The 15,705-nt window shown below is 35.9% G+C and overlaps 1 protein-coding gene across 1 annotated transcript; it reads right to left on the bottom strand.

Annotated features, from left to right (window-relative positions):
* Window positions 1-1,822: 1,822 nt before the first annotated feature.
* On the bottom strand, window positions 1,823-8,174 carry LOC128241457 (peroxisomal membrane protein 11C-like). Its single transcript, XM_052958388.1, has 4 exons — window positions 7,923-8,174; window positions 6,749-6,927; window positions 6,147-6,227; window positions 1,823-3,934 (listed from the first exon to the last, which is right to left on the bottom strand). Exons 1-4 carry the CDS (start codon window positions 8,142-8,144, stop codon window positions 3,697-3,699), a joined length of 720 nt encoding a protein of 239 aa, XP_052814348.1. The 5' UTR covers window positions 8,145-8,174; the 3' UTR covers window positions 1,823-3,696.
* Between the last annotated feature and the right edge of the window lie 7,531 nt (window positions 8,175-15,705).

Below are 15,705 nucleotides of genomic sequence, written 5' to 3' on the forward strand. Positions count from 1 at the left end.
TTCTAGTCTTTATCTTTGTGTGCTTGTAAATTATCGAAAGTTTTAATAATGAGTTGGGCTAAAATTTATTTCAAACTATTTTGTAACACTTGAACAAGCATTTCTGTTTCAGATAGTAATGCTTTGATTAAAATGTTGTCATAACAATATATAACACTGTATATCATCTTTTATTTCTTTAAATAAACATTTTATAACAATTCATTCCACTTCAACAACATATAAAGCATATATTTCAATAACAAAACTTTCTGGAGACCTGACTTAATAAAGTGTAATTGTATCAAAGAAAATCAACATTTCACTACATGTACATATATTTTTAGTCAGTTCATTGTGCGTAATCAAATTAAATCAGTTTTAAAAGATATATGAAAATTAGGACAGATGTCCAGTACATCACTATTAGGGAATTGAGGCCTAACAGCACATAAACTTTAAAGAGGGCCAATACATCATTATTGGGGAATAGAAACCTAACAGAACAGATGTTTTAAAGAGAGCCAATACATCACAATTGGGGAATAGAAACCTAATTGAACAGAAACTTTAAAGAGAGCCTGTACATCACCACTGGAAAATGGTAGCTTAACAGAGAGCCCGTGCATCACTTCTTTGAAATATTAGCATAAAAGAGAGCCCGTACATCATTATTGGGGAGTATTAGCCTAACAGAGAGCCAGTACATCATTATTGGGGAATATTAGCCAAACAGAAGCCCGTACATCATAATTGGGGAAAATTAGCCTAACAGAGGTTCATCATTATTGGGGAATATTAGCCTAACAGAGAGCCAGTACATCATTATTGGGTAATATTAGCCAAACAGAGCGCCCGTACATCATTATTGGGGAAAATTAGCTTAACAGAGAGCCCGTACATCATTATTGGGTAATATTAGCCAAACAGAGCGCCCGTACATCATTATTGGGTAATATTAGCCAAACAGAGCGCCCGTACATCATTATTGGGGAAAATTAGCCTAACAGAGAGCCCGTACATCATTATTGGGGAATATTAGCCAAACAGAGAGCCTGTACATCATTATTGGGGAAAATTAGCCAAACAGAGCGCCCGTACATCATTATTGGGTAATATTAGCCAAACAGAGAGCCCGTACATCATTATTGGGGAAAATTAGCCAAACAGAGAGCCCGTACATCATTATTGGGGAATATTAGCCAAACAGAGCGCCTGTACATCATTATTGGGGAAAATTAGCCAAACAGAGAGCCCGTACATCATTATTGGGGAATATTAGCCAAACAGAGAGCCCGTACATCATTATTGGGTAATATTAGCCAAACAGAGAGCCCGTACATCATTATTGGGGAAAATTAGCCAAACAGAGCGCCCGTACATCATTATTGGGGAATATTAGCCAAACAGAGAGCCCGTACATCATTATTGGGTAATATTAGCCAAACAGAGAGCCCGTACATCATTATTGGGTAATATTAGCCAAACAGAGAGCCCGTACATCATTATTGGGGAATATTAGCCAAACAGAGCGCCCGTACATCATTATTAAGGTAATATTAGCCTAACAGAGAGCCCGTACATCATTATTGGGGAATATTAGCCAAACAGAGCGCCCGTACATCATTATTAAGGTAATATTAGCCTAACAGAGAGCCCGTACATCATTATTGGGGAATATTAGCCTAACAGAGAGCCCGTACATCAGTTTATGAAAATATTAGCCAAACAGAGAGCCCGTACATCATTATTGGGGAAATTGGCCTAACAGAGAGCCCGTACATCAGTTTATGAAAATATTAGCCTAACAGAGAGCCCGTACATCAGTTTATGAAAATATTAGCCAAACAGAGAGCCCGTACATCATTATTGGGGAATATTAGCCAAACAGAGAGCCCGTACATCATTATTGGGTAATATTAGCCAAACAGAGAGCCCGTACATCATTATTGGGGAATATTAGCCTAACAGAGAGCCCGTACATCAGTTTATGAAAATATTAGCCAAACAGAGAGCCCGTACATCATTATTGGGGAATATTAGCCTAACAGAGAGCCCGTACATCAGTTTATGAAAATATTAGCCAAACAGAGAGCCGGTACATCATTATTGGGGAATATTAGCCTAACAGAGAGTCCGTACATCAGTTTATGAAAATATTAGCCAAACAGAGAGCCCGTACATCATTATTGGGGAATATTAGCCTAACAGAGAGCCCGTACATCAGTTTATGAAAATATTAGCCAAACAGAGAGCCCGTACATCATTATTGGGGAATATTAGCCAAACAGAGCGCCTGTACATCATTATTGGGGAAAATTAGCCTAACAGCGCCCGTACATCATTATTGGGGAATATTAGCCTAACAGAGAGACCGTACATCATTATTGGGTAATATTAGCCAAACAGAGCACCCGTACATCATTAATGGGTAATATTAGCCAAACAGAGCGCCCGTACATCATTATTGGGTAATATTAGCCAAACAGAGCGCCCATACATCATTATTGGGGAATATTAGCCAAACAGAGAGCCTGTACATCATTATTGGGGAATATTAGCCAAACAGAGCGCCCGTACATCATTATTGGGGAATATTAGCCTAACAGAGAGCCCGTACATCATTATTGGGTAATATTAGCCAAACAGAGCGCCTGTACATCATTATTGGGGAAAATTAGCCTAACAGCGCCCGTACATCATTATTGGGGAATATTAGCCTAACAGAGAGACCGTACATCATTATTGGGTAATATTAGCCAAACAGAGCGCCCGTACATCATTATTGGGTAATATTAGCCAAACAGAGCGCCCGTACATCATTATTGGGTAATATTAGCCAAACAGAGCGCCCATACATCATTATTGGGGAAAATTAGCCTAACAGAGGGCCCATACATCATTATTGGGGAAAATTAGCCTAACAGAGGGCCCATACATCATTATTGGGGAATATTAGCCTAACAGAGAGCCCGTACATCATTATTGGGGAAAATTAGCCTAACAGAGAGCCCGTACATCATTATTGGGGAATATTAGCCAAACAGAGAGCCCGTACATCATTATTGGGGAAAATTAGCCAAACAGAGAGCCCGTACATCATTATTGGGGAATATTAGCCAAACAGAGAGCCCGTACATCATTATTGGGGAAAATTAGCCTAACAGCGCCCGTACATCATTATTGGGGAATATTAGCCTAACAGAGAGCCCGTACATCATTATTGGGGAATATTAGTCAAACAGAGAGCCTGTACATCACCATTTGAAGATATTAGCCCAATGACACACATCATTATAATAACCAGGTTTTCGTTAAAAATGGCTCTTTCCACATTCATTTAGTAGTGCTCTGAAAATAACTTGATATAATTGAGATAATTAAAACACATTGAACTAACATTGTACTTGTGACAGATAATGTAAATTAAAGAAAACAAAAACAAAGGCTGATCCAGTGGCAGACCACAATTATAATGGCACAAAATAATCACAATACATGTATGTAACACAAACTATTGCTCAGGATAATTCTATTATTCACAGTAAAACATAATTTGGTGTTTCAATGTGAATGAAGTATGAAACACCTACCAATGATTTAAAAGTTTACATTACATTTAAAAAGCTCGGTTATGAGTACCAGACAACTTCTTACATTTTAAAACAAACACATCCCATGATCTGCTTTTGTTTCAAACTATGAATAATGCTACATTCAGGAGCTATCAGTCCTTTTATGAAACCTGTACAACTTTATAGCTGACGAAATTGTTCCCATGGCACCTGTGAATCTAGCAGAAAACTTGCCAGACCACAAGAATCCTGGTGGCAGCCAGTTGATGGCATTGACAAGGTCTGTTAAGTGTTCTATAACTGCCAGATACAGCTCCCGCTCCTGTGACTTCAGTACTTTGATTTGACCTTTAAGACTAGTTGACATCTCAGCTGTTTCTCTGAAATAAATCAAATAAATATCACATACAACTGAATTTGGTGTTAAATAACTGGTTTGGAGTGGAAAAAGCATGCATGCAATTAACTTTTTTAGATAATAATCAGTATAATATAACACCAACCTAAGATGAGCTGAGAGCAATGACTCGTTTATGCATATTTAACTTTGCATTGAAGCAAAACAAACATATTGATGCTATTTATGGTACACTGTGTAATAAATCCAGTCTTTTAGACCATTTGCCACTCAACGATACGGGGATTGTGATTCACGCTAAGGATGCAATTACAAGGGGATATTAAGGAGTGGTTGTTCAGTGTTGTGTTACAGATGTTCTGCAACTACTTATCTACAATTTGGGCTGTGAACTTTAAACATGGATGGTGTCTGTAACATCACAGAACTAGAGTTGTTTTCCAATACATATTATAGACATATTTGTTTTCATAGCCTTTGTGATAATTTATTCATCTTGCTTGTTATTCGACATACTGGAAAAGTGCCGTACATGAGACACAACACAAGTAAATAAAGGTCCATAACTCTGCCTTTAATGATGGTTGTGCGCCCCTAGATCAGATAAAAAAAGATGATGGCCCTGACTGGCTCACCGGAGATATCTGAAGAAAAATACTACTTATTTATGTGTTAGCTAGTAGCCCAATTGACATATTGAACGTCATTTACCGGTGTTGTCAGCCTATACTTTGTACATCTTTGTGTTCATGCATCAGTCTATAAGGGATTGATAGGGACTATGAAACCAGTAGAAACATTGCAAGAGATTGACAGCCGTCTGACACGAATTAGTGATTGGAGGCGAAATATTTTGTAATATCTCTTAAATCATATTTCTGTTGTGACTGTGACTAGTCTGGATTTGAAATGAATCAATGACTTTCTGGTTGTTAAGGGCTGAGAATCTGTGGTAAGTAGATCAGCTGTAATATATATGGAGGACATGAGTTTTGCTATCAGTAAGGCTATGCAAGACAACAACAGCATCTGAATTTATGATTTGGGTAACATTTTACTGTTAAGTCTTTTGTCAAGTGCTGTATCAAATCATAAATGTGCAAATTTATCTATCTTTTTGATTACTGACAGACACAGTCAGACAATGGCAGTTATGGATTGGAGTACAGCCAGACAATGGTGGTAATGGATTGGAGCACAGCCAGACAATGGTGGTAATGGATTGGAGCACAGCCAGACAATGGTGGTAATGGATTAATTACTGATGAGCACAGCCAGACAATGGTGGTAATGGATTAATTACTGACGAGCACAGCCAGACAATGGTGGTAATGGATTAATTACTGACGAGCACAGCCAGACAATGGTGGTAATGGATTAATTACTGACGAGCACAGCCAGACAATGGTGGTAATGGATTAATTACTGACGAGCACAGCCAGACAATGGTGGTAATGGATTAATTACTGACGAGCACAGCCAGACAATGGTGGTAATGGATTAATTACTGACGAGCACAGCCAGACAATGGTGGTAATGGATTAATTACTGACGAGCACAGCCAGACAATGGTGGTAATGGATTAATTACTGACGAGCACAGCCAATGGTGGTAATGGATTAATTACTGACGAGCACAGCCAGACAATGGTGGTAATGGATTAATTACTGACGAGCACAGCCAATGGTGGTAATGGATTGATTACTGACGAGCACAGCCAGACAATGGTGGTAATGGATTAATTACTGACGAGCACAGCCAATGGTGGTAATGGATTAATTACTGACGAGCACAGCCAGACAATGGTGGTAATGGATTAATTACTGACGAGCACAGCCAATGGTGGTAATGGATTGATTACTGACGAGCACAGCCAGACAATGGTGGTAATGGATTAATTACTGACGAGCACAGCCAATGGTGGTAATGGATTGATTACTGACAAGCACAGCCAGACAATGGTGGTAATGGATTGATTACTGACGAGCACAGCCAGACAATGGTGGTCATGGATTAATTACTGACGAGCACAGCCAGACAATGGTGGTAATGGATTAATTACTGATGAACACAGCCAGACAATGGTGGTAATGGATTAATTACTGACGAGCACAGCCAGACAATGGTGGTAATGGATTAATTACTGATGAACACAGCCAGACAATGGTGGTAATGGATTAATTACTGACGAACACAGCCAGACAATGGTGGTAATGGATTGATTACTGACGAACCTCTCTTCCTGTGCTTCCAGCTCCCTCTCTTTAAGCAGTTGGATCTGTGCACGTCTGATCAGCCGTATTTGTAATATTGACCTACAAATCATGTATATACTTTTCAACATCAAGGATTTTGAACAAAAAATAAAAGAATTTGTGTATGTGCTTTGTTTTTGTTTGAATAAACATATTCTAAAATTAAATATATTCAATTGGACTATGAAATAAATTGTGGAAGCAGTATTGATTGAAGCTTGAATGTTACATCATAAGAGTATCATTACATGTTCTTCAAACTTATATTTTTATTTAAACCATTAAAATGTTATCAGTATCTTTAGCATGTTCCCAGCTTTGAAAATGTTTTAAATTGTTTGCACTAAAAGCCCTCCTTCCCGCTAGGACTGTTATAAAACTTATTTGAATACAACCTATATTTTCAGCTTATGAAATTGGAGAAAGGCACTCATTAAGTACTAGGCTATATCATTAAGAATTTCAACTTTTGCGTGTGTTTAAAGGTAGCATGTTTTAATGTATAACTTGTTTTTTAAAAGAAATACACTTTGAGTTATTCTTTGATTAAGTACAAGATTTCCTCTCATTGATGCACTCACTTGAAAATCTCAGTTAAAAGAGACACTGCCCATGCTACAAGGCAGGCTAGTCCCCATGGTCCAGAGTTCCTTTCCAGGATCTTTCTGTCCGCTAACCAAGCTATATGCTCCAACGGGTAGTACACCTGGTTTGCCAGGTTGCCGAGTAGCTGTAAACAACGAAGCCATGTGTTTTTTTCCTGAAAGAAGAAGATATTAATGTATTTGGTTTATACTAATTAATTTTTACTCCTCGATTGTAAAGACAGGTGAAATGAAGAACTCTCAAGTCAGCCTCCTTGGCAGAAACCATGATGCTGATCGAACCCCGGCACAACCTCTTTGGTGAGAGATGGACACTGAATTACCCCATACCACTTTCACCCCTTGTGAATTTACAAAAAAATATATATATGCATTCAAAGCTGAACTGACCAAGCTGCAAGCTAATCTAAGTTGTAACTATTTGTTTTACATATTCCATTCATCACGTTGTCTTGTTTGTCCTGTATTGCTGAACATTTGTGTCACCCTGTCAGGGCATAGCTAGACTTATTTTATGTTTTCAGGTCCTGTCGAGGGGTCGAAAGTATGGTCTCACGTTTTTTTTAAATATTTTATTGCCCTAAGAAGTGTTTCCATATCTAAGTCTACTATTAGCACCTTTTCCATAACTGATGGGCAGGCCTGGGCCTACAGAGGCTTATTATAAATGGAGCTACGCCTGTGTTAGGAGTTTTCTAGCTGTTCTTCAACAACTTATGTTTATCAATTAATGTATATGTGAAACAATGTCAAATTATCTACAAATTTCTATTTTATAATCTTTACCATCACTTTCCATCTGTTAGTTGTACATGTAGTGATGTACGTGTAAGTTAAGTAATAAGTAGACGAGCAACAATTTGTTTGTTGATCCATTGGCAAGGGCTTGTTACGTACAGTTTCCCTGATTTTAATATAACAGTATACATTATGGTCGTCACTTAAATGATCATTTTAGAGCCTCTGTGTTTCTCTTTCAGAACTCAAGTGTTTAGGCTAGAAAAAAGACTCGTGCTAAATACTGACCTTTTAATGTATAATCTTTACCTGTCCAAACGAAGTCTTTTATAGTACATGAAGTATGTTAACCATTTATTTATTATAAGCTAAAATATTATAAGCTTTGAAAAAATGTAATTTTCTTTCATACCTTTCTACCTAACCCGTAAGAAAGGGAGTACGCAAACATAGGCACATCGTCAAACAATCTCAACACGGTACGACAAGCCCCTAGCTCCGATGAAATAATACCAAGCCTAATCCCAGCGTTAGTCTTCTGCTGACCAGCCAAAAATTTCAAGATGTACTGACAAAGCCTGATAAATTTATCACGAGAAGTGTAACTGCCAACCAGTCTGACAGCGGTATCCATCTCTGCTTACTTTCGTTTTCATTTCAGTAATATCCCTTACATTAAGAAGTTGTAGTAGTTAATAAGGGAAATAACTTCATAAAAAGGTCGGGTAGTGCTAAAACGCGGTATCCGGTATCGTCCGGTACAATGTAATAAGTATCTTGTCTGGTTCCCAGCGTACTCTCAACAATAAGAGCAGATTTTTATATTTAAGTTCAAAAAATGATGTTTTATGCATTTTTCTTAAACCGTCAGTAACGTTTTTAGACATAAAACATTAATTTTTAAACGGAAATATGAAAATCTGCGATCTGATCTTTTTTTGTCAGCAGTCTTTTATCACTGGTTTGCAGATGTTTACGCAAATATTTGCTCATTCCAAGACAAAAAATAAAGAAGTTGTAAAAAACAGTAAATCTTTGAGAGTGCAGCTTTAACGCCAAACCGCCAATACCGGTGGTGGTGTTAGTAGTTTATACTCCGGGTCCCGGCGTGAGCACATTGAAGGGTCCCAGAGTGACAGTTCAACCACCGCACACGTACCCTGGGCGGTGAACCAGTACTAGGTGCTTTCACTTCTGCAAGGAACTGACAACTTCTGTACATGCCAGAAGCAGTGTTACAGTGCAAATGATCGTAGAAAGAATTTCATAACCAATCACAACAGAAGTGACCTGGTCCGCCCGGGAATCGAACCCTGGTTGTCCGATTAACAGTCCAACGCTCTACCGACTGAGCTAACCGGGCGGACCACCGCCAATACCTTCTGCATTGGGTTAAGTGTAAGGGTTGTCATTAGCTGGTCTTACCGGTATCGCCTAATAACATAGCTGACCTTTCCATTCATGCTGTCCCTTGTTTAAGTGATTAACATAGACCACCGTCATAGTTTTGAGCATAATATATATAGGGCTTATTTACTTGATACATCAGTTCACTTATTGTGTAGCCCATTCACTGGTGTCCATTACATATATGGTATCGACATTGTTTAAATATTAAATATGCCAGTCTGAGTTCCTTGTTCCAATGATTTTATTATTCCTCCTGAAGAAGGGATGTCCAGTCTCTTGAATGCATTTTTGCAGGAACGTCCTGTTAAAAATAAACTGTCATTTACAAATATATATACTTATATTTCTAAAATAATTTGTTTTGCAGATCAAAGTATTTTTAATTATTAACAAGCATTGTTACTCTCTTCTATTTTCAAAACGTTTCTCTCTTATATTATATGGATAACGTTTATTGGAACTACATGCTTATTATAACTGAAACGGTACAATAAAGATTAAAACGAACCCGTGCCTTTCTAACATTCACACTAGAAGTATTTGGTTAGCTGCGAAAGTAAGACTGGTAATACTTGCATATATAAATGATACTATATGGACAGTATAACTGAACAGGTGCCAAGCATTAAATTAATTTATTCATTTTTGTTGAATACATTTTAAAAGATAACACTATCAAACACAGTATACCAACAATTAATAATTAAACTATGTATTCTATTATACTATGAACACACTGACATATCGATATTTGAATAATTGATGTGTTTTTTGTATTACAAGATTTCAGTATCCGAAAACTATACAACTACGTAACTATCCGATTTCCAAACAAACCAAAGCTAACCAACACTACCTTATGATTGTTTTCAATACATCATTATAAGAGTGAAATACCCACAGAGTTTTAAAGAGACGGTCAACAACATATGTTTTCCCTATAAGATAAAGAATACACAGGGGGCAGCCATTTCCAGCTTGTGCCAGGCCCGATAATGAAATGGTAAGGCCATTTAATCCAGGCTAATAAGTATCTTCCATGGCCGAGAGTGTAAGATAGGTTCGTCCCGACCCTCGCGCAAGGTGTTTTGCGGAAACGAGGTTTACCGAGTTTCCGCAAAACACCCTACATTCGGGTCGGATGAACCTATCGTCCCGACCCTCGCGCAAGGTGTTTTGCGGAAACGAGGTAAACCTCGTTCAATGGATCTTACACGAGCGGCTATGGTAGATGCCTTTTCTCCCACCTCAGTTAAATTAAAGATGCACTCTTACTCCCAAACAAGATTTATCACAATTAATAATATTGTTTTAATATTCCAAATAGGATGAATACATGTCAAAAAATGGTTCTTATTAAGAATATCGAGTTAAATTCGAAAGAAATGAGCATTAAACACAGTATATCTTCCTTATTCGTCTATAGAAGACCACAATTAATCTTTTAGCATTCACCAATCATTTAATATTTTTGCATTTTCTGCTATTAAATACATGGTTACAATCTTGTTATCAGTAGTTAGTATTTTCCATAAATGCATTATTCAGTAAGTACTTTAAGGGTTTTCAGTCAAAATTTATGTTTGTTAAACATGCTTAAATGTATTGATTTTGAATAAGAGTGTCACTTTAAGTAAAAATGTATTTTTTTGCTGGAACTCTTTTGTGCTTAGTGAAAATAATTGCGTATGGATATGCGATTATTCGTGGTTGTCATGGATATGCGCGCAGTGATTCAGATTATGTTAATAGTCAATTCGGTCTTTAAATAGTTCTAATCTGAGTGAAGCATTATTTCTGGAAATCTGCGTGAAAACTGTTTTATTGTGACATTTGAAGCGAGAAATAATTAATAAGCATTCTAAATATTGCAACAAGACTATGTTTCCATAATGCTACAGACAACAGTCTTCAACCAGGGAGGTAATTACAATGTGGCGACCATTAAAAAAGAGTTCCAAACGGGCATTTTATCTTCGCCCGTGGGCAAGAATTTATAGCATGGTTAAATTATTGGATCTACTTATGGGAGGTGTGAGAAATCACTTTCCGATACCGGATTAGGTGATATTTTATCAGATGACAATACTGTTTATTGCTTATTAAAGGGATGATTATCTGATAGAGATCTCTGATGTTGTCGGTATTTTTTGTTTTGTTTTGTTTTTGCTTCACATATTAGATGCTCTGGCTATATTGGTGATTCTTGCTACTAAAACGTATGCAAATTCAATGGATCTTTCTATTTCATTGTCAGATATGTACTTTTATATTATTACCTTCTGATCTTTGTGATGACTTAAACAATGTTCTTAATTATAGAATTCAACCAGATTTACATGACAATCGGGAGATTTTTACAGAATCGTGTCGTAATTTTAACTGATTTGAACGTAATTTAAAGGACTTTATTTTATTCAATACAACATACGATCTCTATTACCAAAGTTTCCAGAAGTGACACTTTTAATGTCAAAGTATAGATTGCAGCCGTAGACCTGGCTGGACAATTCAGTTATGGACTAGGAAATACATATTTAAGGATACAATGTGATCAGAAAGGACCGGAACAGACAAAGTGGTGGAGTATGCTTATACGTTCATGAAATTCTGGCGTTCACCGAAAATCGGAACCTAGAAAAGAACAATGTTGAACCCGTTTGGGCTGATATTTTATTAGTAAAATTATTACCAAAAATCAAACCTATTTTAATAGGGTCATGTTATAGACCACCTAAACAAACAGATTTTATTGATATTATTAATATGACACAAAATGGTACATCCTCGGTGAGTTTAACATTTGTTGTTGTTTTTAGCCGGAGTTTTCATCGAAAAATTACGGGTTATGGAATGGCGAAAACCGGGCGGGTGGGCGGGCGTTAACAATTTTGCGTTAAAGTTTTCATTTTATGTAATAAAATCAAGAGTTTTTATCGAATGGTAATCAAACTTCATACAATGGTAGAGCATAATGAGAGGAAGTGCAGTGTACAATAACCATAACTCTATTCTTGCATATAACTGAGTTGTTGCCCCTTGTTACTTTTTGGTCCGGAGTATAACTTGAAAAGTACTGGATGGCATTCATTGGAACTTCATACAATGGTAAAGCACAGTGAGAGGAAGTGCAGTGTACAATAACCATAACTCTAATCTTGCTTATTACTGAGTTATTGCCCTTGTTATTATTTTTTTTGTCCGGAGTATCACTTGAAAAGTACTGGATGGAATTCATTGGAACTTCATACAATGGTAAAGCACAGTGAGAAGAAGTGCATTGTTCAAGAATCATAACTCTACCTAAACTAATTACTGAGTTATTGCCCTTTATTTGTTTTTTTGCTGTCAATTGTTTTTCTCCAGACATTAACTTGCAAACTACTAGATGGAATTTATTAAAACTTCATACAATGGTAAAGCACAATAAGATGAAGTGAAGTGCACAAGAACAATAACTCTATTTCAGCTTATTACAGAGTTACTGCCCTTTGTTATTTATTTCTTGTCCGGAGCATAACTTTAAAATTATTGGATGGGATTTAATAAAACTTCATACAGTGATAGATCATAATGAGAGGGAGTGCAGTGTACAGGAACCGCACTTCTATTACAGCTAATTACATAGTTATTGCCCTTTGTTACTTTTTCTTTTCCAGAGCATAACTTGAAAACTATTAGATGGAATTTAATAAAACTTCATACAGTGATAGATCATAATGAGAGGGAGTGCCGTGTATAAGAACCGCAATTCTATTACAGCTAATTACATAGTTAGTGCCCTTTGTTACTTTTTCTTGTCCAGAGCATAACTTGAAAACTATTAGATAGAATTTAATAAAACTTCATACAGTGATAGATCATAATGAGAGGAAGTGAACTGCACAAGAACCATAACTCTATTTCAGCTTATTACAGAGTAACTGACCTTTGTTTCTTTTTTCTTGTCCGGAGCATAACTTGAAAATTATTGGATGGAATTTAACAAAACTTCATACAGTGATAGATCATAATGAGAGGAAGTGTAATGTACAGGGATCGCAATTCTTTTTCAGCCAATTACAGAGTTATTGCCATTTGTTACCTTTTTCTTGTCCGGAGCATAACTTGAAAACTATTGGATGGAATTTAATAAAACTTCATACAGTGATAGATCATAATGAGAGGGAGTGCAGTGTACAGGAATTGTAATTCTATTTCAGCTAATTACAGAGTTACTGCCTTAGGAGAAAGAATTCCACGGCCTTAAAAAATCATTATTTTTTTGTCAAATCTTTATGAAACTTGCTCAGAATATTTGTCTACTTGTTGTCTTAAACATTTGTGAATACGGGTCACCTCAGATCAAAAACTAGGTCACTAGATCAGATCTTAGGAAATATTTTCCTGATGTCATAAAAAAAAATAAAAAAAATAATGAAACTTTTTATGAAACTTTTACATTTTTTTTTCTCCAGGATATCTTAGTCACATTTAAGCATAATAGATTTTCAAGAAACTTTTACATTTTTATTTTCCAGGATATCATAGTCACATTAAAGTATAATATAATTTAAGCATAAATTACAGTTTTTTCCTGCAAGATATTGATTTTCTTTCAATTTTCATGACATTTGGATACTTTACATACATACACAGTATAAAATGGGTCTTTTTGGTTAAAAATACAAGGTCACTAGGTCATATCCTCGGTTTGAAAAATTGCATCGTCAAATAAAAATCCGGCTTTAATGCGGCGTTGCCGCATTGGCGTTTTGTTTAAAAATAAATCAGCTCTTTGTAAAAGGTTTGAACAAGTTCTAAATATCTGTAATTTAATACAGATCATATTGAATGACCCTACCAAAATCTCGGAGTCCTCTTCTGTGTTAGATCACATTTTATGTAGCCATCAAGACAAGATTATTCAGTCTGGTACTCTTCCGATAGGTCTCAGTGATCATTTGCCTGTATTTTGTATGCGTAAAACACGGAAAAAACGTTTATATGCATAAGAATGTTATTATAAGATCTTTGAAACATTACAATGTAGATAATTTTATTCACAAATCTAAACTTTGCGATTGGTCAAACATGTTTATTGCAAAAAATGTAGAAGATTCATAGCTATCTTTTAAAGAAGCATTTCTGTTAGTTTATCAGTCTATTAAGTTCAAAAAATGCAAACAGAGGGAGTAAGAAAAATATCCTTTTTATAGAAACCTTGTTCAGAAAGAAGTCATTAAGTCCAAATCAGAATATACATGTATGTCAAACAAGCTGGAAGAAAATTAAAATGATCTAAAAAAGCTGTGGTCAGATTTAAAAAATCTTGGATATAGTAATAAAAGTAAATTTTCTCCAAATATCGTTTTGAACATTGATGATGAAAATTGTTTTGAACCACGTACGATTGCAAATCATTTTAATACTTTTTTACTACTGTAGCCTAAACGTTGAGTAGAAAAACTACCATTGTTCTTCAATTTGTTTAACTATAAGTCTGATTGTTCTAAACGATTTTATAAAGAAATCCTGACTCTGTCAAATTTAGACTTCACACTGTTAGTGAAGAATACATTCATTATGCTGCGAATTTTCAGCCTAGTAAATGTTTAATGTTTTAACAATCTAAACATATTTGTAATTACTTAAGCAAATCATTATTAAATATAAATGGCATTTCCTCAAATGCTTAGATTTGCATGTTTTTTCCCATTGTTAGGTCAATTCCTACCAACAGATAACCCCCAAACCCCTACCCGGCCACTGTTCTGACAATATCAGCACATACCACTGTGTAAGAATGTTAGTATGTTGGTATATGTTATATACCCATCCAACACAATATAGTATGAACCCCAGTCGCACCAACCCCCTTCACATACTCAATTGTTTATCCAGTTACTTATTAATATTATTTTTTTCCCCCGGTGTTTCTGTTTTACGGTAGTTCCTCCGACCTCTTTCACAACAAGTTCTTGTGGGTAAACTCAAACCGGAAGTATCTAAAGTGAAATTCCTGCAATTAGATTGGCTGACGGGTTATCGTGTAAGCCTATGTAATTGTTGGGTAACGTACAGTTTCTACATGATATTATTGATAGTGTTATATGTAATGAATCGACATTAACCTATCTGGTTTACCCATTTATTAAAAATCAGATTATCTTAAATAAGAAAAACATATTCCGAAACGTTTTTTCTGAGCTTGAATCGAGTCCTAAGGTTCGTAAACCAAGGGATAAAAAAACCGTAACCTTCGAGTTTTAGGCCAACTTTATTAACTCCCATTAAATGTGCCCATAGGTTTGTTATAACGGTAAAAAATAAATATTGTTTGGTATCTTGATGTTTCCTTTTTCTTTTATCAGTTTATACAATTGTTTGCTTATAAATTAAAAAAAGTTGTTTTTTATGAAACATATTTTATAGTTTAATTTTACAATAATATTGTTGCTGGTCCATTTTGATCAAGAATCCCTCCATGGTACAATATTGAGACTTATCCCAAACTGGGAAACGCGACGTCAATGATGATGGATTGGTATAAGTATTCCTGTTAGCGCCAAATGTACATGTAACCGGGACTGAATAGTAAATGAAGATTTCGATTATTTTAAAAGCCTTTAAGTTAATTGTTGAATACGGAATAAAGCAACAACGAAGCAAATACAGTTATACTATACGTACATGTGTATTTGTAATTATGATATAGCATTTTTCAAGTCAGTCTACGAGTTTATTGGGATTTATCATGAGTCGGCATCTATGTCGAACGAGAGGTGTGAACGCAACAAACGATG

This window comes from Mya arenaria, chromosome 7 (assembly GCF_026914265.1).
Source record: "Mya arenaria isolate MELC-2E11 chromosome 7, ASM2691426v1".
Lineage (NCBI taxonomy): Eukaryota > Metazoa > Mollusca > Bivalvia > Myida > Myidae > Mya > Mya arenaria.

Excerpts from the sequence above, each read along its gene's own strand:
- LOC128241457 (XM_052958388.1), bottom strand. The coding sequence starts at position 8,144 with ATGGATACCGCTGTCAGACTGGTTGGCAGTTACACTTCTCGTGATAAA. Across the intron at positions 6,228-6,748 it reads CTTTTAACTGAGATTTTCAA|GTCAATATTACAAATACGGC; the intron begins GTGAGTGCATCA and ends CATGATTTGTAG. Across the intron at positions 3,935-6,146 it reads CTGGAAGCACAGGAAGAGAG|AGAAACAGCTGAGATGTCAA; the intron begins GTTCGTCAGTAA and ends GATTTATTTCAG.